The sequence below is a fragment of the Podarcis erhardii genome, assembly GCF_964252035.2.
Source record: "Podarcis erhardii genome assembly, chromosome: 10".
NCBI classification, from domain to species: domain Eukaryota; kingdom Metazoa; phylum Chordata; class Lepidosauria; order Squamata; family Lacertidae; genus Podarcis; species Podarcis erhardii.
In genome coordinates, this window is record NC_138500.1 from 18,156,552 (window position 1) to 18,182,691 (window position 26,140).

Sequence of the window (26,140 nt, forward strand, 5' to 3'; positions counted from 1 at the left end):
ATGACCTCAGTAATCAGCATGGGAGATAACTGAAACATAGACCAGGTTTCTTCTGAAGGCCATTAGCCATGATAGGTAAAAACTGAATTACTGTATTCAGGATCTTATTAACCAGTGCTATGAATGACTATCAGGTTATGACTATTTCCATGATGCCTTATTTGAGAGCTTCTTGGTGCATCTGACTGGCAATTGTTAGAGTATGCTGGGCTGACCTGGTAAGACAATGTTTATATGCTTAGGAAGAAGAGACAAACTATGATTCTTCTGTTTCTTTGGGTGGACATTGGGTTCCAATTAGTGTCTTTAGCTACATGGTATTTCAGTACAGTGGTACCTCGGGTTAAGAACTTAATTTGTTCTGGAGGTCCGTTCTTAACCTGAAACTGTTCTTAACCTGAAGCACCACTTTAGCTAATGGGGCCTCCCGCTGCCGCTGCACCACCACCGCACAATTTCTGTTCTTATCCTGAAGCAAAGTTCTTAACCCGAGGTACTATTTCTGGCTTAGCGGAGTCTGTAACCTGAAGCATCTGTAACCTGAAGCATCTGTAACCCAAGGTACCACTGTACTTCACATCAGCACAGCTTCCAAGGTTCAGATATGCTGGTAAGTTTCCTAGTGTATTACAACTTATAGGTCCTTTTATGGAAGGACTTTTAGGGAAGGCTTTATAGCAGTTCACATTATTTGCATGTCAACTGAAGCATTCCCAGGTATGGTCTGGAAAGACTCCTGCCTAAACCCCTGGAGAGCTCCTGCCAGTCAGTGTCAACAATACTGAGCTAGATGGACAGTTGGTCTGCCTTAGTATAAGGCAGCTTCCTATCCATAAGGCTGCTTCATATGATTTAATAAGGTCAGGATTAGACCATGTATCAATCAGATTTTTATTCAGTCTACCTTGAGGTACACTGTTTTCAATACACAGCATTTAGTGATAAAAGCCCAAAGTAAAAAAATACACAGTGATTAGCTGAAATATTGAATATGCTCAAGACCTTTCTTCCTAGTATTTATTGAGTCTGAAAGTGAACTATATATCCAAAAGAAACTATACATGAAGGCTGATTAGATGCCCCCCAAGTAGCAGAGTTGTTTCACAGTTAAATGCTTCAGTTCAAATATGTGGGTAGGCAGGAAGAAATAATTTGCTGCCAGTTAATTTTTATTTGAAAAGTAGTACACCTAACTTTTAATTCATTTTCTGTGTCTTTTTACTGCTTGTTTAATTAGGATATGATTCAGGTCCAAGCTGGCAGTGCATGGCAGATGTAATGGCCTCCTAGTTTTTGTTTTAAATAAAAAGCAGCTGCAGGATACTGCAAAGAGGAATAGTACTGTGTGTGAGAATGACTACTTAACCTTTTCTCCTCCAGCCATTTTTGCTGAAGGTCATTTACCCCCCAAGCGGTTTTTCATCTTTTCTCCACAGGTGAAAAAGCAGCTTGTGGTGGTGAGGATGGGTGTTAAATGCCAAAATTGTTGAATGATTTTGTTCCCTAAGTGTAACTGAAATTATTTTCAGCAGCGGCTCTCCGCTTGCAGAATGCTCTCCCCAGAAAGCATGCTTGACACTATAGTTGTTGTTTTTTATATTTGGTTTTGATGTTTTTTGTTATTTCTATTTTTATTATGTAAGTTGCTTTGAAACACTTTGGTGTAAAACACGACAAATAAATACTACTAATAATGATTATTTATAACATAAATAAATACCGGTAATTGCATTTGGGGCCACTATTATGATAGGGACAAAAGTTCTTTCAACTCCTGGATGGTTTGTCCTTCACTACTGGGCATCATAATGGGAAGGGATTATTTTTCTGCACATAAACAATATAGAATTGCATTGAATCCCCTGTCTCTATGTTTCATGTGTCCTTTCCCTTTTCTCAGGTCATATTGGCCATGTTTTACTTTTACAACCAAGAGCATAATAGATATAGAAATTAAGTGCTGCATAGTTTTCCAGGGTCTGCAACTCAGCAGGGGCCCCATTGAGAAACAATTGCTTCTCCTCTTCACCACTGCTTGCTTGTTCACCTGCCTCCTGCTTGAGTCTAGGCAGCAGCGGTGGTGAAATGGAGGAACAGAAAATGACATGACCTGTTTGTTCATTGGCTCTCTGCTTCAAGTTGGTAGTAGCAGTGCTGAGAAAGAGGAGCTGTAGGAGCTGATGATAATGGCAGTGTAGAGGTAGACTCCCTAAGGGAGATGCCCCCAGGGAGTGTGCATTGTCCATGGACCCTTCAAAACCAGGAGCCACCACATTCCCTTCAAATCATTTTCTTGCTTCAAGACAATGTATTTTCTATCTGTTTAGGGTCAGGCAATATTGATCCACAAACTGGTTAAACCATAATTCTTGATATAACTAACAGTGTAATCTTATACATATCCACTCAGAAGTCTTTATGAGTCTAGTGGGTCTTACTCCCAGGTAAGTGTGGGATAACCAGCCTCATAAAACAAACATGATTAAGTCTAATTAATGCATGAAGGGGTTAAGACCATACAGTAAGTTGTCATGCCATGCTTAGTTCACCTGGGGAGGGACTAGGTAATCAAGCCTTTGTTCTCTCAGTCTATCAGAGAAGCTCAACACGTGAAGAGGTTTTGAGCTGGTTACAGCAGCTCAGATTGCATGGCTCTCATGAGCCATTCTTGTGTTCCTATACCAATAATTTTGGAACTATACAAGTGTAACTAAGCCAAGTTTTACTGCCTGTGCAACTTTTTCTGAAGGATGTATGAAAAAGCACATGAATCTGACCTTTGGAGGGTTTGTAAGTAAACCATTTAAAACTTATTAAACATGTGGTCTTTTTGTATGATGGAGAAGATGGAAGTTTTGGAGCTCACAAGGACATATTTTAAAGGTCTAACAACCTATATTTCCACACTTTGCTGCATATTTAGTGATTTTAAATATCTGCTGGGGTTCTCTCACCAAAGAGTACTTGCCCCAAACTTGGATCTTTGCTTCCAGGAATTTTCCTTTTATACCAGTTTTTCCTTGCTACCAAGAGTAAGTGGATATAAGACTGCAGCCTTAATCAGCTACTTTAAATCCTAGCATAGTACCTTAACTATATCAGAAGCTGGAATGTTGTTCCATATCAAAATGACTGAATGGAGTTATGCATTATAGCAACAGCTTAGAGATTTTTTAAAATCTTTCATATTTTAAGCACTAATAATAAAAAAATTATTTATATTCCGCCCTCCCCGGCCAAGACCGGGCTCAGGGTGGCTAACATCAAATATATAATACATTAAAACATAAGATCAAACAATCGGTTGAAATACAGCTTAAAATCAGAATAAAATCCGATGGCAACCCATGAATTATAACTATAACTATGGGGTGGGAACATTAAGTGTTCACCAGACCCAGCTATTTGTGCTGGTCTCATATGAGCTGGTGAGAAGGGTTAGAGGGGGCCCTTACATACAAGGTCTTGAAAAAAAGGGGGGGGGGTCAGACTGGAACCGGACCAAAGGCCTGGTGGAACAGCTCTGTCTTGCAGGCTCTGTGAAAAGATGTCAAATCCTGCAGGGCCCTGGTCTTTTGCGATAGAGCATTCCACCAGACTGAGTGTTCCACAAATTGCTCAATAGTTAACATACTGTAATATTATTTTCTCCTGTACATCACTTCTAAATTGGATATTGAAGTATTTCATAAAAAGGTTAAGTATCAGACCTGTGGAATATCTTTAAATGATTTTAAATATTTTTGTATTTAAATTTTGTGGGGAGAACGTTTTTCTTCATTGTTTTCATTGGTTACAAATCTTAAAAAAACAAAACAAAACAGGATGTAAACGTGTATTAATATTACCAAATTTTAATTCATTTATATTACTAAAAAATAATCTTTTTTCAGTATTGCAGCAAAATTGTTTTCTTGATATAAATTTCAGGTAAAGTGGGGGGAAAAACATGCTTAAATTGTCCAAACACTGAGTGTACAACTCAGTGCTAATATCGTCTCTGCAAATCCCACTGAATGAGTTAGAAGCTGCATTCTTGCTACCCATTCTATTTGTGGGCTTTTCTAGATTATGCCAATTTTTAAGTAACATGTTTCCTTCTACAAGTCATTCCATTATTCACAAGGTATATGCATTTGCACATATTATGTGAAAAACCCATATATCAGCATATTTGTGACTTTCTCATGCATACATATCTAAAGCTTGAATGGCATGGTTATGATGTCATTAAACTGGTATAACAGTTTAACAGATTTGTGTCTAGTGGAAACATTCTTCTCTAGATAATATGGATATATAAAGCTGTTACAGTTCTTTTCTTAAACAAGGTCCTAAATACAAAAATATGTCATGTGAAAACTACAGTTGGGCCTCTGAATCTAAGTCAATTTATAGTTGAAATGTTCAATGTAAACCATGCAACAGCTTCTGTTAATTTTAAAGAAAATATTATTTGCTGTTATGCTGAGCATTGTCATCCATGCACTGGTCACCTCCAGTCTGGATTATTACAATGTCCTCTATATGGAGCTGCCCTTTGGACCAGGTTACTTGAAAGATTGTCATATCCCTTATATAGCCAACTGATCATTGTACTTTGCAGTTGAGATCCTCCTGCAGGCATCATCTTATCAGGGATTCTGTGCCATACATTATAGGAGTTGGGCCTTTAGCGTTGTGGCACCTTCAATTTGGCATTCCCATTATTTAAATATTAGACAAGTACTATCTGTTGTCTTTTTGGTGTCAGCTGAAGACCCTCCTCTCTCAACAAGGCTTTTAAGTTGATATATTTCCCAGTCTGCATCTGCACTGAAATTACTTTTAATGTCTCTTGTTTTACCACTCCCCCCCCCCCGCCTTGGGCTCATTTGGGAGGAAGAGTGGGGTATAAATTTAATAAATAATAAATTGAAACTGCTAATATCTACTCTAGAGTAATCCAGTTGCATACTGTGGCCTAACTTTAGCTGTATGTAACAAAGGAAAAGTCTCTTAGACGTCTGATTTTACTTGTGTTTTCAAGAATATCAACACTTGTAGCGATGGACAGGTTCAAAATCTAAGTATCTCTCAGGCTGCTTGCTAAAACTGAAATATATTGAATATGCTTGGTGGTAATAACGTAGGCAAGCAATTTCTATAAAATAAAAATTTCATTATATACAGTATACACATTTGATAAGGACACTGGGTTTGCTGTTGCATAGTGCTAACCATTATTTTGCAACCATAATGTGGGGAAGAGTCTACCGGGAAGCCAATATGATTTACTTTATGTCCTTTAAAAAAATAAAAAAAATCTTTGATTTGCTTATAGAATACTTTCCTGGAATGAGGTAATTGTTAATTTTAACAAATGTGAATTAAAATAGTTATTACAACCCTCCCCCTTAAGGTCCCATTTTTATTACAAAATGACTCCACATGAATATGCTGTAGACATGATACTGTCTAATATCCTCCTCTTCTTTCTACGATACAAAACAAAAACTGAAAAAAGCTTGCAACCATGTTCTTGAAACATATTATTTACATGTTTAATACCTAAATACTAGAATACTTTAAGCTGCAATTTATATTATTTTTAAAGAAACTATGGGTGCACTCTTCAAGAGTCATGTCTGTTTCTTAAGATTCTTGAAAGTAAAATGTTAAATACAGTGATCTGTACCAAAGAATAACTGTATCTAAAGTTATACTCCAAGCACAACTTTGGAATCTGCTCAAGAAATTTCACTTTCTGTTCAGATAAGTGCCTAATTATTATTATTTTTATCACCAACAGTTTAGAATAAATAAGATTTCCTTCACAGAGGAAATGTGAACTCCCAAACCACATGTCAGCCCTTATTTGCACACACATTCTTATATTTAAGTGCATTTAGATTTAGAATTGTCATTAACTAGAACTGTCAAAGATTTAAAAATAGGGCTGGTTTGGTTTACTAGCTAGGTGGAGATGCTAAGAACCAAATCTCGCATTCTTATAAATATATATATTACAGTTTAAAGCCACCTCAGCATAACTCTTTTCTTTCATAAGCCAAAGCTTTCTTTTTCTAAAGTGCCCTCCTACTATAAAGTCTGCAATTCCAGGTCTTGAGGAAATGGTGCTAATGCAGTACAGTAGATATACATACATGATTAATGTAATAATAACAATAATAATAATTATCAGATTTTAAAATGCTGGAGGAAGATTAGAAGAAAGGTTCACCATGACAGGAAAGAGCCACCTCATGGCTTCACCATATGAAAACCAGACCTAATGTTTGTTAATTAAATAATAGTGACTTAAAGAGTCTAATGTGGCAAGTCCCTCATTCTGAATTACAAAATGATTTGATCAGATGCTAGATCCTTAGTGTGTCAAACCAAATCATTTTATAGTTAGTGGGGGAAACTTCACTTCAGTGATTTATCTTTCAGAGTTATGCATTCACTTTTACTAAAAATATTATTTTTGTCTAAAATAAAAATCTGAATTCTGCAATTCTGTATAAGTTATGAAAGAAGCAAATTTTCATCTTTTATTTTGTATAATTGAATGGCCATGGAGTGAGGCAAACAGCTATAGAGGGTACTGACTGCCCCACTCATGGATCACTGGAAGTCTCACTCAGATCTCCCAGGTATGTTGCTAGGTAAGGCTCACACATTTGCAAGCCCTAAAAGGTTAGAAAGTTGACTTGAAAAAATTAAAAGCAAGATTCTCAGCATGTTGAATTTTGCACTTAATATAAATATTTGTGCTTGAACAGTGTGTATACAAAATGCACATAGCTCCAGTTGTTTTGAAAAAACAGCAACACTGAACAATTTCCCCAATAAACAGTTATCAGTATAAAAACTGAACATGCATACACCAACACAAATATAGGTAAATATCAGAAATATATAACAACCATTACAATGGTGACACTTAAGAGTGGGATAATGTAGGATGTAAAAAAAAAAGTTACAGTATAAAGAAATAAAAAAGCTGGTGACATTTTTCCTGCCCTTTGCTAGCTGTATATTGGAGGACTTCACTGTCCACATACTAATCTTGGAAGAGTGGAAAAAAACCTTTAAAAACACTTCCATGTTCCAAGTTGTTGCTTGTGGAACATTGCAGTCCTAAAATGATTGTATGTATGCACAAAACAAAGATTTGTTTCCAATATCAGCAGAACAGCAAATGACTGGAAAGTTTAGAAGATCAGACAGAGAGCAACAAAGAGGCAAACAGACCAGAACAGCAACAGAGATGGACACAGAATTTGAAACAAAGGCCAAGGCTATGTGCATGCCGTCCTTCCACCCATCTTTGTTTCATTGCAAGGGCGGGGCTTATTTTAGATCACAATCCTCAATCCACTTACACTGGACTAGCAAAACAAGCTTCAGTTCAGTCAATGCAATTACTCTAGAAATACTTTTGGGTAGGTGGGTCAAGGATTGTACCTGCAGTAACAGGGTAAAGTTTCAAACAGCCTTCAAACAGATTGACGAATCTGTCAATCCTGAAGTGATTTTAATGGAAGCAAATTCCATTGAGTTCAATGGACCCTACTTCCAAGTAGCATTGTAGCCAGAATCCCACTAAACAGAGGTTTGAGAATCATTAAAATTTTGACATTTTTACACACAGGGCCATCCTCCAGCTCTTGACTGACAATTTGCCTTTGCTAAAGTGAAACCATAGCTATCTGCTTTCAGTCACATTTTAATTTTGTGAAAACTAGCTGGTAAGAGGTTTGGCCTGGCTAGAAGGACAAAGGTGAAGAGTTGGGAAGAGCATAAAAGTTGGGAATGAAGAAAGGGAGGAACAGAGTTAAAAAGAAAGTGCACCACTGAGGATAAAAGGGAAACTGGAATATTCCAAGGAATGTGAACAGGAGGCATGCCATTTGCATGGAGCCTGTTGGAGTTAAAATGTAGATTCTCCAAAAAGGGAGGATACCTATTTGCCTGGCCCAATACCTTTTGCTCAGGCTCAAAGGAGAAATCCCCCCCCCCTCATTTGAAGATAGGCCTAGAGAAAGGCCCTAAACAGTATGCTTGTCTCACAGTTCTTACTGCTTTTGACTTCAGAATATTCTAAGAAGCCATTTTTTAAAAAAATCTTTAAAATTCTCCATGCAATGTCCCCAGACTCTTAATAGGATAGAGTGTTGTCTGGGACATCCTACAAATTCAGCTGTAGTTTCCTGGAAGTGATTTCCATGACTGTGAAAGTAGGTTTGTCAGCTTTTCTCATCACAAGAATCACTTGGGAAACTGCAGCTATATTTGTGGGTTACCCTGGTAAAACTCTTTTTCTAGGGATGAGAAAGGTTAGAGTGCATTACATGGAGGTATTTTTGAATCTCTGAACTGCCCCAGTCATAAACATTAAATCAACATGCTGATTCTTCAAGAGGTCCTGAGCATTTGAAAACACCTACTTTTTGGAATCATATAAAGGTACTTGATTTTCTAGGAGCAAAAGGAGAGCTTGTGGAACTTTCTGAATGTTGGGCAAGGCTTGTCTCTAAGAAATGTCTGAACGGGCATGTCCTGAGCCCAAATAAGAAATTTGGGGAGTGTTATATACACATACATCTTCTATCATTACTCTATTATTATTCTAGTATTCTATTCATGGAAATTATAACAATTCACTGCTTATTCAATTAAACTTATACTGTATAGTTCAGTGTCTGGGTCCTAAATATTATTTTCCAGATATGATATCCATCTTCAGATAACTAAAGGGCCATCACATGGAAGATGGAGTAAGCTTATTTTCTCCTGCTCCAGAGAGTAGGACTTGAATCAATGGATTCAAGTTACAAGAAACTACTACACATCAGGAAGAACTTTCTGACAGTAAGAGCTGTTTGACAGTGGAACAGAGTCCATCAGGAGGTTGTGGACTCTCCTTCACTGGAGGTTTTTAGGCAGAATTTGGATGGCCATCTGTCATGGATGCTTTAGTTGAGATTCCTGCATGGCAGGGTGTTGGACCAGAAGACCCTCGGGGTCCCTTCCAACTCTACAGTTCTATGATTCTATGAAATACTTCACTGAAACAACACTTTGTATCCCCTTCTGTCATTCTTTTCAGAACACACAGGCACACTCATACATGCAAACACTTTCATAGTAAACATGGACAAAGGTTTGAGATTAGGACCCAAATGCTCAAAGCCTCAGTCTCCTGATGTGCTTGTAAGTATTATATATATGAAATACCCTTTGAAACTCCTTGTTAGGACATAGACACACAGACAAACATTGCTAGCCATGCATAGATGAAAGAACTCTCAGTTGCTTTTCAGGGAATATAATTGCACCCATACCTTGTTTACTGTTAATTTTAATTATTTTAAAATGTTTTTAATTGTTCGTAACTTTTTTTTATAGATAATGTTAATATTTCTTGTATACATTCTAGAGGTTTTATGACAATAAACAGTATATAATTTTTGGAAAATAAATAAAAAATATACCTATATGAATATAAGGACACAAAATCCTTGAAATATCTACACAGCTTTATGTGTACCTATTATATGCAAACAAAGAGCAAGGGCACTTGTTTTGCCCTTACATCCCAGAAATGCTTTAAGACTGGCATCTATGGAAAATGAGGGTTCAGACAGCATATATATATATATATATATATATATATATATATATATATATATATGAAGGATGATAAGGTTTATTAAAGACTAGAGAAATCTATTGGCTGGACTTTTTATTGAATTCCAGGGGAAGGTGCATAGTTTGTTAGTATTCTGAAGACCATCTGTCTTTTCCTGTTACACTAGTCATACAGGTAAAGAGCACACATCAAATTATTCTTCTACTTGTTTTCTTTTTTTTAAGAGTAATGAAATCCTTCTGCCATACAAGGAGGGATACTGATTTATTAAGTTACATTATGGGCTAAAAGAAACAAGCACCATCATGTATGTATCAATATAGACAGTAAGTTGTTTTCAACCCCTATGACCAAGTCCCTTTTTGAAGAACATATTTCAAGTCTCATTTTTCACTTTTTATAACATTGTCTCAGCAGTTGCATTCAAAAGAACAAAGGTTCATATTATTAAGGCTTTCAAATGGAAATGTACAGGACTAAGTATTTCACTGCTGCACTGTTTACCCACAAGAGATCAGCATCTCAAAAATTATTGAAAAAGAGTAAAGATTCTCCTGTTCTATGGAAAATGGGAGACCAAAGTGGAGCAAGTTAAGGTCATGTTGTATCCATAGTTAACACCAATAATTATTAGTTATATATGTTTATCTCCATAGGTTTTTGAACATATTGGTTACATTTATGAAGATAGGGAATTATTACTATTAATAGGCAGAGGTTTCACAGTGGGAATCTGGTCATTTACAGTGGAATTTTGAAAAGCTTACACCTGGTGTAGAAGCACAGAGGAGGAGGGTAAAAACTGCAGAGAAGCATACTCATGACTCATACATAGATAGTTTTAGGGATGGTCTCAACTATGAATACATAGACTTGCATATGCCTCTCATTAAAAAAAGAGAGGGTATTTGTGCATGAGGGGTAGGCTGGTGAATATATGTTTGTTTTTTGACAGATTTTATTTAGGGGGAATTAGAATTATGATGCAGGGCAGCAACAGCATATTTTGGCTTTAAAACAATATTTGTATTTGGGGCTAGCTTTTGTTTACTAGCAGTTTTTATGCTGTTTTCTGTCAATCTCTTAATCATTATCAACATTTGAAGGCAGTGAACAGATACAAAAGCTGGTTACACACTTGAAGAAGTGGCTGTATGTGATCAGATGCAGGATAGTAAAATGAAATCAGCAAACCAAGGGCTAAATGTCAAGGAACGTTTGGGCACATAGTTGTACTACGTACAAGAACGCTGAGGTATGTAGTTGTACAATTCTTGCTAATGCTGAGGAGACGTAACAGTGTGATATTGTATATGCTTACTTGGAACCCAGTGGGTTCAGTGGGACACCCAAATAAGGGTGCATAGGATCAGACTGTAAATTTTGTATGCAAGCCCCTGAAAAAAATAGTAAATGAGGCAGGCTTGAAGGCAAGCTGATTTAAAAACGAATTTGGTAGAAAATATGCCATGGCTTTTAATGCAAAAAATAAAATAAAAATACAAGATTGTTAAACTGAGATGTCTGATGTGCCCAGTTATTAAAGACATGTATCACTAAAGTTCTGAGAGGTGCAATTAAGATGGCACACCCTCTAGTGAGTGCTATGGTTTACTCAGATAACTACACCTTGAAAAATAGTACATCATAACCTAGTGTTGAAATAATTGTGACACTGCAGTGATTTCAGTGGAAGTTTGTGATTATGGGGACAGTGTTATGTTAAGGTAGCCTTAGGAGTGGTCCCATGTGTTCACACCTTGGCACTGCCAAGCACAATCACAGAAACATGCTAGTAACATGCACATAGCATGCATACACATGCATTTCCATCTCTTAAGCAAGCAGAGATACATGCCAAGATATTTAGGCACTTGGGTGTATGCATCCACACACAAGCTCAATGATCCTTTTAAGGCTTGTGCACACATTATCTACCCAGGGTAGATGCCACCTGTCCCATGTAGCCTGTATTTCCCCTGATGGATCCACACTTACCTCTAGTGAATTAGCTCTAGGCACTGCTTAGAGCTAGCCTGCTGCTACCTAGAGGTAAACAAAACAGTTACCCTCTTGGTGCAGCAACCAAGGGGTAAAAGTTAATGTGTGCACAAGCCCTAAGAGATACACCTGCACTTAGATATATAGAAAAGTGTGTGACTGGGTAAATGGGTTCAAACCCTGAAACATCCTGAAAAGCACAATGGATAAAATGTGCTAAAGTCATTCACGCACAAACACACAAACCACCACCAATCAGTGATACAAAAATCGACTCACTACAAACACACACAGTAAATTCAACTCTAAACCTATGCAACTATGATAAAAAATGCATTTCCAAAAAAGCTCATAAATCTCAGTAGTTGATATTATCTGGTACAGTTTTATGCTGTGGCCAGAAAACCTTCTGTGCTTAAAAAGGAACACAAATTTCCACCCTCCCCCAGTAACCAGCAACTTTCTATTTTCACAAAAAAAACCCCTATGTGGTAGGATTTCCTGTCAGTCTTCCAGATAATTTTGTAATGTTCATTTCTTTTAGTAGTTCATATTTGTTTCGTGTCACACCCAAATTTCAAGGAATACATGGAGTTCCTAGACAATCTATCATCCAGATTCTGGCCAGACATTGCTTAGCTTCATAGCCCAGCACTTTTGCATTGTTTTCTGCACCTGCTGCTATGGACTACTAATTTTTTGTTTTCCTTCTTTTGCAGTCTCATCCATATTTCGTTTTGGATAATATTCTTCCTACTCAGTTGTTCCATAGCAAATTGCCATCAATGGAGGATTTTCCTTGTCAGCACCTTGTAATCTTCAAAGTGTACTTTCTGACTTTCAGTCTCTTAGAGGACTGCGGTTGTCCTGATATTTCACAAATTCTGACTTTGTGCTTCAGGATCTGAAAGCTGTAGTTACTGCAGAATGATCTCCATTCTTGACTGATGTTATTTTAGTACTGCATCAAATACTGATCAGACAAACAACTTTCAGTCGGCATTGGAACTTGACTGGAGAAAGGAGTCGGAACCATGAAACAGGTTACATTCCTTATTTTGCTTTGTCTTCACACTTAGTTTTATATCCAGTGAATTCTATATAGTTTCCTACAGAGATTGCATAAGTCAGGATTGTTGCGGCTATATCTTCATGCATGAAATAATTAACACCTACTGAATTTGAGATGAGAGAAATAGTAAGCTTCATGAGGATTTGGAGCTAAATTCTCCCCTTTCCTAGACTCTTCCCAATCAGTATTGCTTTTTGTTCCCAGGCTTCAGAATGAATGACTTCTCTTGCTCAGAAGTATTGGACGCTTCTACAAAAAACCCTGCCATGTAGAAGCATCCATTATACCCTTCACGGCCCTCCTATGCTATATATTTTTAGTTAAGAAAATAAATCCAGCTTATACCATACAGATAAGTGCGCTTTCTCTCTCTGTCACACAACACACATGCGCGCGCACACACACGCACACACACACACACAAGTTAACATAATATATTTGTGTTTTCTTTATTGCCTTGTATTGCTTTGGTGACCAAATGCTTCCTAGGCAGATTAGATCAGCATGGCAAAGTCCCAGCTGGACTTCACAGAATGTTCCTGTTTAATGCATCCATCACCTTTTATGACAAAGTAACTCATGCCAAAAAAGATTCACCTTCAATAGAGAACAAATCTCAGCATTACAATTTGTTCTTAGTGTAGCAGCCACTGGTTGTCTACAGCAAACTCATTTTTCCAATTGCTTTGGATCTGGATTCTACCATATGATGCCTGGTTTTGGAGTCATTTTAAAATCTACCATCACATAGAGCTTGTGGGAAGTTTTATTCCTCTTCTCTCCCTGCCATGCTTCCAGATCAGTTGATGTAAAACGAGACAGCATACAGGCACACAAGGCAGATTTTGTCAGGCTCACAAACAGTGAGCAAAGCAATGAAGCTTCCATGGTAGGGAGGGTGAAGTGGAGGTGCAACTGATCCACAAACCATTTTGTGCTGCCTGGGAAGAGGAAAATATTTCAATTTGAGCTGCAATGATTAATGCCTGCCTGCTGGGGGTGGGAGTGGAGGTTGCAGGATTTCATACCAAATGTCGCAAGCAGCAAGGGTATTTTAAAGGAATAAATTGATGTACGGTACCATTCATTCTCTTAGTTAACAGAATTATGTGCAAGAAGATTTCAAACAATTCAAACCAAACTCCATCCTTAACTGATTTTCAATTATCAGTGCATCAGATATTGTGCAAAAAAAAAAAAAATTAAAAAGGAAAGAAAAATCAAAACCAATTAATTTATTAATAACAAATGTTAGGAATTAATAGCAAAGATTAAAAAGAGAAGAGTCAAACATGCCAGGTAATAAAAAGACATGTGCAGAATTTTGAAGGGACTCTATAGTAGGAGGGTAGTCTTTAGAGGGGATTCAGAGAACCACCAATGCCACCTTTAAATTTTTGGGAGAATCTCTGCAGAGGACAGCTCTAGGCAGTTCTTCAACTATATATAAATAACTGCTGAACTTAAAGTTTTACTGAGATTGATCCTATTTAATCACATTATTTCAATTCTCAGTATCAGCCAATTAATATTGAGAACAGAATTAACAATAACCTGAAAGTCCTGTTTTCCTGATAAACAACAGAGCTGACCAATGGAAAGTGGAAGATGTGGTTGATGAATCTTACTTATCTGATCTCAATTCCTGATCAGAATTTGATCTGGAACTGAGATCAGCCTAATGAAAATTACCAAAAATGTCTTCCACTCCCTGAATATCAACTCCACAATTTACTGGGAAAGTAGTATAGTTGTGAGATACGCCCTAAAGAAATCTATCTAACATAGTTACCTGTATATAATGTATGCAATCACACCCGCTTATTATGTGTCACCAAATAGAATCCTTCAGCATCTTTGGTGAAGATCTCAAAGACCACATGTCAAACCAGTGGTTTACATCATCCTTCTTATTGGTGCACTAATCCTCCCTTGCATGTGATAGGGAGAAAGGCCCCATGGATCCCTAAAAAATACTTAGCTTGAAGCAAACTAACCATGCCAACCAGTGGCTGATGGATGCATGCCTTCCTCCAGTCTAGCATGGATGACCGTGTGTGGCCTAGGTTCTAGAAGTGAGATTTTTAAATCTCATGCTACACGTACACCAATTCAGAGGGCTATTTATCAGCAAAATCCTTATTCCATAAGATTATTGCCTTTAATGGACTGGGATTTTCTCTCTATCCAATGTTATTTACTTAAATGCCCAGTACAAATTCTTCTCCACATACCAGATATTTACTTTGTGTGTGTGTGTGTGTGTGTGTGTGTGTGTGTGTGTATATGTGTGTGTGTGTGTGTGTGTGTGTGTGTGTGTGTGTGTGTATATATATATTTCAGAAGACTGGGTTTCAAATCTATAATTTCTCTAATGAGATTTTTTCCTTTTTAAAAACCATGAACTTAACTTCAGTCTTTTGTATTTATTTCTGAAAGCAATACCAATCCATGATGGCAGGTATTGAAATGCCAAAATTAATCAAACCTATTGGATGTAATGGTTTTTATGCAATGTTCCTCTCTACACTACCCTGGCAGCTTTCCCACAAATTAATAGGGAGATAAAACTGCATCAGTTAACATGATACACAGGGTTTGATCCAGGCCAAATTGGTCACATTTAGTCAATTTGAAATCAGTGAGATGAATTGGTAACAATAACATGTCAAGCCTCATTGATTTCAGTCAGACTAAAGCATCACTAAATTACTCTGGATCCAACCCACCAAATATATCATAGAATGTGAGCAGACCTGTAAGAATTTGTGGTTTTTGGATAAAAAGTTGGGAATATAAAGGCCTAGCAGAAAACAGATGACATTTGGCTCCCATTATTCCACCTCGAAAGAGTTGCCCTGTAGATCTTTGTGAAGTGGCAAGTATCCCAGTGCCATGGAAAGTTTAACTCAACTTTGACAAATCAGAAGTCCTAAACTTGGACTACTTCTCCAACTTCCTAGGACACAAACCTGCTCTTTGTGCATTTACTTCACATAGCTCTCATCGGTTTTCCTACTATACAGTTTTTATTCATGCCAGGCTGGTTATGGGGGAAAGAAAATGATGCAACAGTCAGAAAGTCCTCAAAGTTGTTCCAAATTTAAAGAAACAAGCAAAAACAAAATATCCAGAACAACAGAACAAAAGCAATCCTTAAAAAAAAAAACTTCAAATAAAAAGGGAGGGGAAAAGAAGGGAGAGAATAAAAGAAGAAGAGATTAAAAAAATTGGAAGAGACAAATGAATGTTAAGAGCAGGCACATTCATGGACAGATGCCAGCTACTTACGTTCACCTCGGTGATTGCTATATCAACAATGCTACCCACAACAATCAAGGCGTCAAATGTATTCCATGCATCACAGAAATAGTGCTGCATGTGGCAGAGAAGCCGAGGAAAAAGAGAAAGAAACAAAGAGAAGAGAAAGGGAGAGAGAGATATATAAAAATAAACGAACAAAATAAATAAACAAAGCATGAAAGAGGGAGAGAAGAGAAAAAAATAAGAAAAGAAAGAGGTTACGTGGGCATATTAAAGAGTCTCTTACCACTCTACAGTATTGGCTGCTCATACCTCTGTAACATGATGGAGGGTATCAACAAAAGCCTGGTTAGTTAGAACGTTTCACTCAAACATGTCTGAATTTTTTTGGAGGGAAAAAAAGCACACGTACCCCAAGCTTTGTGTGCTTTCACCGGTCACAGCTGTGACAAGTGAAAAAGAAGGAGGTATGCAACCCCCCTCCTTTTTTTCCCCCTGGGAGAAGGACGACGGCAAGTTCAATAAAAGCATGACTAGAGGGAAGAAAACATAAACCAGAAATAATAAAAAAGAAGGAAACAGGAGGAGGAAGTAGAGGAGGATTTGGTGGCATCCTAGGGAGGGTAGAGTAATACTCACATTAGTTTCACTGAGAATGACGTCTATTATGCTGCCAATTACGATGAGGAAGTCAAAAACATTCCAAGGATCACTAAAGTAACCCTACATAAGGAAGGGGCAGGCAGGATGGGGATTAAAAAGGAATGTTAGACAGACAAAAAAACAGTTCAAAAATCGGCATTAGAATTACTGCCCTGGTGTCCTCAAGTGGTTATAGAAGAGTAGCTAGAGAATAAGTTTTCTTACACAACCACACATGTTGGCATTACTCAAATAAGCAATCCCATTGAAATCAAAGGTATTGAGTGTTTATGTAAGGACAACCTGCATGTGTGTTTGTTGTAGGATGAATAGTTATTGGGTTCTGAATTGCATGAAGTAGCCCTTCCTTCTAGTTCTGCTGCATCTTCCCTTGTTCTGCCATTTTCCCCCCTTCAGACTTCATTATAAATTCACTTTATACACACAGCCAACAGGTCTGTACAGTATTTAAAGTTTCAGTGGAACATGGTAGAACTAAGACAAGAGCAGATGTAGCTTAGCAACATGAAAAGAGAGACATGCCTTGGTTCTTTTTAAACCAGGTGCTGCATTCTGGTGAGACTAAGGTTTATCTACATTTAGACACTATAGTGTGGGGCCTGCTTACTCTCTGAAGAGATGCCAGCTGGATGAAGTTTGAATGGAAAGGAATTACATGTGATACCTTCATACACATATTCTTGTACACTTATTGCACTATGGGGGAAATGGCTCCCTCATAGTAGCTAACATACAAGAAAACTTTTTAGTGAAACATTTCTAATTTTGACCCTTCCTTATTCTGTGCCCTCCACTGACTTTCACTGTCATGAAATAGGGCAGCATTCATAGCAGACACATATGCTCCCACAGCTATATGTATATAGCTCTAAAATAATCCATTCAGCATGTAGAACCTGAGTGGTAGTATTCCTTATTTTAAGAATAGGAGCTTAGCAATGGAGGCCAAGGTTAGTTAACAGCTGATAAGCATCAGGATCACATTAGGGTAAAAGAGAATACATAAGACAGATATGGTTGACACAAATCATCCATCTCCTAGAGATAGAGCAGGCTGGACTGGATAAAGAGCCAAGGTAATTATGCAAAAATAGCATAATTGCCAACTGCTGATAGGCCTTCAAAAGCCCTATCCAGCTCATGTTTCTCCCCTGAACAGCTATCATCATTCAACCAAATATGTTACATAATGAATGTGTATTTTAACCTATCTACTACTCTACTGAGTGATCCTCACTCTTCTTGTGGCAATTTATAAATAAATTGGTTATAGCCGCGTTGTAAATTTAAGATTGTGTCCCTTCTGTGTCCTGAGAGTTGGTTTGCCTCCTTTCAAAAAAAATCAAAAACATGGTAATTGATTGCAAATTATTTCCCAAGACTTTTGCAGGGCATGCAAAAATCCTTTCCTCACTTATCTGTTCCACAATGATATTTAGACTTTTTTATAGTCTTAATAAATCTAACCTCTGGTTGTTTATATCTGTTTGTGCTAATCTGGCTTCCATGTTTCTCCAGCTGTGGGGTGTTTTCAAAGAGACTGAACCTAAGTGGCACAGTGGTTACTATTCTTAGCACTGGGAAGATCAGGTCATGAGTAAAATGTGAAGCTGAGTTCCCAGGAAACTTAAAAGAAAGGAGGGGAAAGGGTTGAGGAATAGCAATAGATTCTACCACTGGCAATAATCAGACCAGGTTTGGGAATCTTAAGAGAAAAGTGGATAAGACCCATATCTGGGCCAAACAATGACCAAGGATTCCCTTCTGTAGTGCAGCTACAGATCTTGAGACTGAAAATCTTTCTATCTGATTTATATGTCAAAATATTGGGATGTGCTGGTTGGGTGTCTTTTGGCGGGGGGAAAGGAAGAGGATGTGGAGTTAGAACAACATAAATACATTTTTGAAGTACACAAGGGAAATTCCATGCACACTATGGAACACAGGCTTATTTGACAACTGGATGCTTAAAACATGGAGCGGGAACTTTCCACGTTATCCCATTAGCAGAGAGCCTAGTACATTTAGAAAGGAAGAAAGAGTACAGTCAAAAGTCAAAACTGGGTGATATCAGTCAATACCGGCCCCACAAGATTCACAGTGAAACATTAAAATGAGTGTTATGGTGGTCTCCAGCGTTTCTAGGAACCAAATGGACCTGGAATAAATCTGTAATTAAAGATTGACACCACAGAGGAGGAGGAAAATAGTAGATTAAAATGAAAAGGCACAAGTAGTTTGAGTAATAACATGGTCATACCTTGGATGCATACATAGGTTAGTAAAAATATGTTCACGATGACCTCTGACCTGACAAGAACTTGAAATTTCAATAGAGCAAGCTAGAAACAATCAACTCATTCATAGGATCTTTCTGTTTTGACTAAGCAGACACACATGTCTGTATCCATTTTCAGTCTTTCTGGGATCTATCAAATGTATTTAAGGGCCAAATAAGGCACCTTATTCTTAAATGGGTGATTTAAAAAAAACCAAATAGCTGGGATTTGGGGAGAGCCAGATCAGGCCCATGGGTGGGAATTAAGCCTTTGCCCCAGCCACTGTCCCAATCAGCCATCCTCCACTGATTATCTCTCCACACCTGCTATTCACAGTTGCAGGAAAGTTGCTATTGGCATCAAATAAATAAATAGGAGAGTTTATCCCACTATGAAGTATAGGCATGGAGAGGGTCTGAGGATAAGGACTGCTGTGGGGTAAAGGGTTAAAAACTGTTTCCCACCCCACTATGGTCCAGATATGGCTTGGCGCTCCCAGACGTTCCTGCTTTTGTTTCGTTTTGAAAAAATAGCCTAATAAGAGCAAAACACATGGCAAATGCCACCTCAAATTTGGTCCTCAGGCTGTGTACAAACTTAATTTTTTCATGACCTCAGAAATGATACTGTAGAGTGGCCATAGCTAATAGCTTATACATTCATCTTTTGTATCCCATCATAGACTCTTGTAGAACCAGTTTTGTAGCACAAAGCTGTACCCTGGAAACCCAAGCAAGCCAGAATGAGTCAAAAGCACTGGCGACATGCTATGCCGCGCATGAAAGCTCAGAATTTGTTAAGCCATTCAAAATCTATATGAAAGAGAAGGATCATTGCCACGTGTACTAAAAGCAGTAATAATAATGTCTATCAATTTCAACAGTCCACAGATTTGTAAGAAATCAGAAGAAGCATTTGCTTATAAGGAAAAGAAGGGAATGGGATTCATTCTGCTGCACAAACAGAGAGCAAGACTCTTCCCCCTTCTTTATTATATGTGTACATTTATCAAGCTATTGAAACTGCTTAGATGTTTTATTACAATCAAATGGTATATATTATTTTGTTAAATAAAAATAAAATACTGATGCCTGATGAGAGCTACAACACTGTGATGGCAAAGTTGCTTCTGTTGCTCCATAGAAATAATTTTACTTAGAAAGTAGACTTTTAAAAACTGGTTTTGGTATTGTACTTGAAGGTGGGAAGTCCGTGTATATTGCTTGCTTCAAGAATCTGTGTGCACCCATGACATAACAGTTTATCCTTCCAAATCCTTAATAATGGGCAGGGAGATATGCCTTCAACCAAGTTGCACTAACTTTAGAAAAGAACGAATTTCGTAATTCAAAGTCTTTCCATCACATATTCTTCTCATTGCCAACTAGGATTACCAACAAAGCTAGCAATAGCTAGCAATAAGCAGGGTTTGCACCCGAGCCGAATGTTGCCCTCTAGTGCACAATGAAGTCAAAGCACCAAATTCTAGCCTAAGTGAAAGCAATGAACTCACTAGGACTGAAGTTCTATTCTATTAAAATTAATGGGAATTTTGCCATCAATTGCTACTGGAGTAGGATTGCATCCTAGGAAGATGAGAATTGTACTACTGGGAATGTAGATGCTCACTTGAGTGTCTTTGAAACTGAGGGCAGAATATGGTGGACATAGTAGGAAAATGCATTTTTTCACATACTAGTAACTAGACTGTCTTAGGCATAATTTTTACCCACAGATGGTGCAGAATTGCTTCCTGAACATTCAACAAGCAACTCTGCTTTCACTGCAGTTACCTAATTGTCCTGAGCTTGTTGAGTTTCAAATCTTTCAACTTTGTGCCTTTGACATCAGTGGTTCACTTCCTTCATGAAGCCTACCTTTGGTACATATCACTAGCCAGTAACATAATGGAAGAATTTCCTCATTTATCTCATTTTATTATAGATGGGATTATGTAACTTTTTTGCAATTCTCTCCAGTTCTCCAGCTTACTATAAACTTATTTTAAAAACCATGTATCCTATATAAGGTAAAAGAGGGGCTTAAAATATTATTGATTATGTATTCTGTACATGCCAAATAAATGAGGTCCTATAATTTCAGAAACACCCTACAAATTTACCTCACCTGTACAGATATCTTTCCTCAAAAAGCCAACCTTTCTTTCTTTCTTTTGGCTTATGGAGAGCAAATTGCTGTCAATAGTCACCATTACATATTGAAAAAGAATTATTTGTTTGGTATGCCCCCACAGACTTTAAAGCCATATTTATTGTTGTATGAACAGAAAACCAGATCAAGGGGTATTTCAATCTCAGTTTTCAATCTAAGAAGGAGGATGCATTTTCCTACCAGAAAGTTTCTTGTGGGATCTTTTTCTCCCAGGAGAGTGAGTTAGGATCTAACGAAGAGTAAACTGATGGCACTGTTTATTTTTTAGAGTGAAAAGTTTAGTGTGTGACAGCAAATCTCTTGCCCAGTGGAAGTCTTTTTGCTTTCATGTCAGAGATATGGTCATGCTATCATTATACTGAAGCTTCCCAGAGTTTATTCATGACTTTCTGGTGGCAATTTCTTTCAGGAACACAATACCCTGAAGGTTTTTAAGGGAGGAGGACAGGAGGTTTTCTCGTGAAGTATAGCTTTGTCCCACCATTACAGTTTAGTACTTGCTTTTTCCCAATCAAAAGAAAATGAATCACTCCATGATCAGTTAGTTAATGAAAGCATTGATATAAATATGCAGTAGTTGGCTGGTGCAGAATCTCATTTGTGCAAGGAAAGCAGGCTACTCTTAACTGTTCTAAGCTTTTGGTTTCCTTGCGTGCTAAGTTCAAGCTAGCAAGAAAACCATGGTTTGCTTCTGCAGTAATGAAACCATTGTGTTCTCTAGAGATCACTGCTTTTACATCCCATGAAACAGCTCAAATTGTGATGTCAGGCAAGCCTTGTTGACAACAGGGGAAATTACCCACTGGAGCCTATATCAAGTTCTAAGAAGAGAGCCCCTTTGGAAAAGTACTAAAGCTCTGTAAGAAAAAGCAATTTTATAACACCAGTATTAACACAAGTGTACTGGCTGCATATATGTTTCCAATCCCAATTCAAGGTGCTGATTTTCATCTATAGAAGCTTATTAAGCTCAGAACCACAATGCCCAACTGACCACCTCTCCTGCCAAGAATATATCCAAACCTTAGACATGTAATCTGAGGTGTCCCTCTGTGTGCCTCCTCCAAGAAAGGCTTAGATGTGGCAAAAAGGGAGAGGGCCTTTTTTGGTTGTGGCCCCCTGTTATGCAGTTCCTTTCTTCATGAGTCCTCCTGGCACCTGAACTGATATTTCTGACACCAGGTTAAAGGTTTCCATGTCACCTGGCATTTAATGGAATTTGAAAAGGTTTAAAACTTGGTTGTAAGCCTGGATACTACCCTGTATTAGACTGCTAAACAATTCAGTTAGTAACTATCATCATCATCATCATCATCATCATCACCACTAACTATTGTGGCCTCTGCACAGAGACCCAGTAGAACCTTACCTACAAAGGTGTTCATTGATTCAAACTAGACGATGCTCTGTTACCTCAAACCTCAATAGAAATAATTTATTAGCCACAATAATTCATCTAGCTGGGGCTGAAGGGAATTGGAATCTAACAACATTTGGAGGGCCAAAAGGTCCTCATTCCTGGGCTAAATAGTTCAGTGATCTGACTCAGTATAAAGCAGCTTCATACGTTCATGCATATTCAAGAAAGAAGACTGTGTCCAGTCAGAGTACCCAAAGCAGGTAAACTCATCTCTGTGGGGGGCAGGGAGGCCATGTATAACTGGATGTAACCAGACAAGAAATTTATATCACAAGACTAATTCAGATCTGTGTTTTCTGCGTATGCATTTGGCAAGTTAGCTTCCACACATTCCCAATTTTTCAGTCATGTATATTTATTGCTATTCTGCTGCTTGCTGTTCACACCAGTGGGTATAGTTTCATGTAATAGAGGATTTTTCCGTCCCTCCTCTTAAGGATACCACAGTCATTTTCCATTCTGGGTATGCATAAAGGTATTTCAGTATTTGTGCACGTTCAATTCCTATGATACGTACAAGAGTGCAGTATCAAGCATTACCAGATTTGGTTAATGTTTCATAATGGGAAAAATGGAAGCTTGTGCTTTTTGAGAGGGACAATACTCAGTTCCATTTCTTTTGTTTTTTAATTTTTAATAATGAAGTATTGTACAAGAGTGATTGAGCGTGTACAAGAGTAATAAAAATGTATTATGCAAAACCATTGTATTTTTATTACTATTTTTAAGAAGCCTAATTTATTAGGCTACATCCTCTGAAGTAAACTCACACATGTACTGTGGGGAGATCTTCAGAAAATAGCTGCACCTAACCAGTTTTTTAAATTAAAATAATAGTAATGAAAAAGCAAAACAATAATTGAATACAACAAAATGGTGCATAATACATGCCATTTACATATTCAAAACATCAATGGGAGATATACTTTTGATATCTAAATACAGACAAGTGACTAAAATAGCAATGAGAATTGAAATGCTACGGTATTGAATCTTCCCAGAAATACATCTGAGATTCTGGAGGTATTTAATTGCTACCTTGTCTAATAATATTATAAAAGGTCCCCCACATTGCTGTAAAATTATCACATCTCACAACTTCTGTACACACTCTCCTTTGCTGCATAAGCTTCTCAGCTACTGCAATTACCCACACTTTTGCCCACCAGCCTTGCATTGTGGTGACATTCAATCACATACCAGCAAATCCAGGTTCCACAATTAGAGCTCCAAATCAGCTCTAATTGTACAACCTGAATTTGCTGGTCTGTGATTGAATGCCACCTAAAAATAGTGACAGTCTGGAGATAACTTTACATGACCTTGTATGGGAGGGGGAAATTTAAAAATAGCCACCTACAAATTAACAACCACTCTACCCACATCACCATTACAAAGCATAAGATATCATGTGGTATAAATCAGCACCCAATCACAGCAAATCGCAACTGGGATGTAAACCCCACACATGGAGACCATAAGACAGATACTCAGATGTATTGCATGGTGCTCAATCTCTCTGGCACCAGGTCATGCACACCTAGAGCTCACAAGAGTGAACTCTGGTGATGGGAAACTATGTGAAAGGGTACTTTGCACACAATTGAACACTTTGCACAAAACAGCCTGACTTCCTACAAAGAGGGGAACATGAGTGTATTTCTAACACTTCCTCTGCCTAGAACCCTAACAGATATCTTGCCCTGGGGCTCTAGATTAGATGGTATTCTCATTTGTGTGCCCATTCGTATTTTCTCACAGAGTCCTTGTGTAAACTTGGCTCATTTTCATCTACAGCTCATGAAACACATCTCAGTTGAGCCCACTCTTGCATTTTGCAAAAACTCTCCCGGCTGTGTTGTGAGAATTTATTGTGCAATGGATTATGTGCAGTTCTGATACTGTTAATCATTGCCCACTATCACCTAGAATCCATTTGTCTGCCCCCAGGGGTATTGTAATTTGTTTTTCTAGTGGTGTCTTTGTTCTCATCTTCGTGCAATACCAACAGAACAACAGTTTTGTCTCTTTTAAATCACACCTGTAAATGGGTTTTCTTTCTTTCTTTCTTTCTTTCTTTCTTTCTTTCTTTCATAATTTGGTCTCTACGTAAACAATATAATGGTGGAGAGGAGTGGGGTACAGAGTTGGCTACATTTTTCTGTGATACTTACTTAGTGATAATGTTGTTTTTTTAAAGAGTGTGTTAAGGGTGGGATCCTAATTTAACTTACTTAAGAGTAAGCACTATTTATTTAAATGGGACTTAGTGTTGAATAGACATGGTTAGAAATAGATTTCTGCTTAATCTGGCAATGTACATAATTTGTATTATTTTTAATTATTGTCTATTAGCAAGAGCAATGACACTGCCATGGCAATAGCATCTTGTACTGTACAGTAAACTGTGTACCTGTGTGTATGGTTGCTAACAACAAAAACAAAAGAGCTGCCCAGAAAGTACCATTAAGCATTACTACCTCCCACTTCACATACAATGATGGTAGGATACAGGATTAGAAACATAACAATGAATGTTAATGGCTACTGTCATCTTCTCAATTAAGCAGTTCTAGGGAATATACCTTTTTGCACCACAACAGATCTGATATCGAAATGAGTTGCAGTTATAATGGCCTGGTTCAGTAAGTTGCCAGGCAGTTCATTTTTTCATGACTGAAGAAATTTGGTCTGCTAAATATTGCTAACACTCACATGAAACCTGATCAGCTGGCAAGCAAGCAAATGGGCCTCAGCTAGAGTGCAAGCTTGATTATTGCAAAAATTATCACAGTTCCTACTTCAGACACAAATACTCCATTCCAAACTCCACTCCAGCTGGGGTTACTAAGACAGTATGGCCCACAGAGGTAAGTAAGGGAAGGGAGAGCCTGTACTGTAATGACTAACTACTGCAACTGTCTCCCATGTGCGTTTACACTTTTTGTAATTGGTTATATACTGCTTAGAAGCTACTTCGGCAATTAAGTGGAATATAAATTAATGAACAATAATGAACAGCAGCAGTTGTGAAGAATGATGAATAACACTGAGCTATTTGTAATTGGGCTGCTGTTAGCAAGAATATAATTATTTGCTATGGAGCCCACACATGGCTTCCATATACATTGGAAATGGGGCCAGTGTTGGATCCATTGCCACCAATTGTTCTACTATGGCTGATACTTTGTGAAATATCCTTTGCCAAACAGGTTCTACTTAGTTGATTGCAGCTTCTGGAAGCTCATTATCTCTGCTTGGTGTCCATTGCTGTTGATGCCCAGTAACATTCCACAGGATTTGTCTATTTGAGTCTGGCAGGCACATTTTTTCAGGATGTTTTGATAGCATATGATTCCATACAATTCTCTTTGGTGGAAATGAAGAGGTTCTATTTGTTTTGCCATTCTACCATGAGTTTGTCTTTGATAAAAGCTCAGAGACCATCCCACACTTTAAATAATCCAGGGGGGAAGGGCAGTTATAGAGAGCATGATCATGGTGAGAATTTGTATGCATTACAGAAAGAGCAAGCAGCTCAGATACTGCAGGTTATCAACAAGATTTGATTGGACACTTTTGCTTACCCATGTGGAACTTTTTGCTTATCTAATTACTCTTTAAAATAT

General features: G+C 37.8%; 1 protein-coding gene and 1 long non-coding RNA gene across 19 annotated transcripts in view; one reads left to right on the forward strand and one right to left on the reverse strand.

Annotated features, from left to right (window-relative positions):
* Nucleotides 1–26,140, forward strand: part of LOC309352025 — a 123,865-nt gene that overhangs the window by 68,168 nt on the left and 29,557 nt on the right. For 2 of the 11 annotated variants that reach the window (XR_014161000.1, XR_014161001.1), the window contains exon 4: nt 12,361–12,684. The exons of 5 other annotated variants lie outside the window; for them this stretch is intronic. This is a non-coding gene — a long non-coding RNA (uncharacterized lncRNA). Of the gene's footprint in view, nt 1–6,184; nt 6,553–12,360; nt 13,070–26,140 lie in introns of those variants that run through there. 4 more of the 11 variants (XR_014161004.1, XR_014161006.1, XR_014161005.1 and 1 more) reach the window with 3 other exon arrangements.
* Nucleotides 1–26,140, reverse strand: part of CACNA1C (calcium voltage-gated channel subunit alpha1 C) — a gene marked incomplete at its 5' end in the record, with an annotated part of 484,372 nt that overhangs the window by 57,742 nt on the left and 400,490 nt on the right. For 7 of the 8 annotated variants that reach the window (XM_081879585.1, XM_081879587.1, XM_081879586.1 and 4 more), the window contains 2 exons: nt 16,005–16,088; nt 16,617–16,700. In XM_081879585.1, the coding sequence (XP_081735711.1) occupies nt 16,005–16,088; nt 16,617–16,700 (168 nt within the window). The remainder of the gene's footprint in view (nt 1–16,004; nt 16,089–16,616; nt 16,701–26,140) is intronic. The other variant, XM_081879592.1, reaches the window with a different exon arrangement.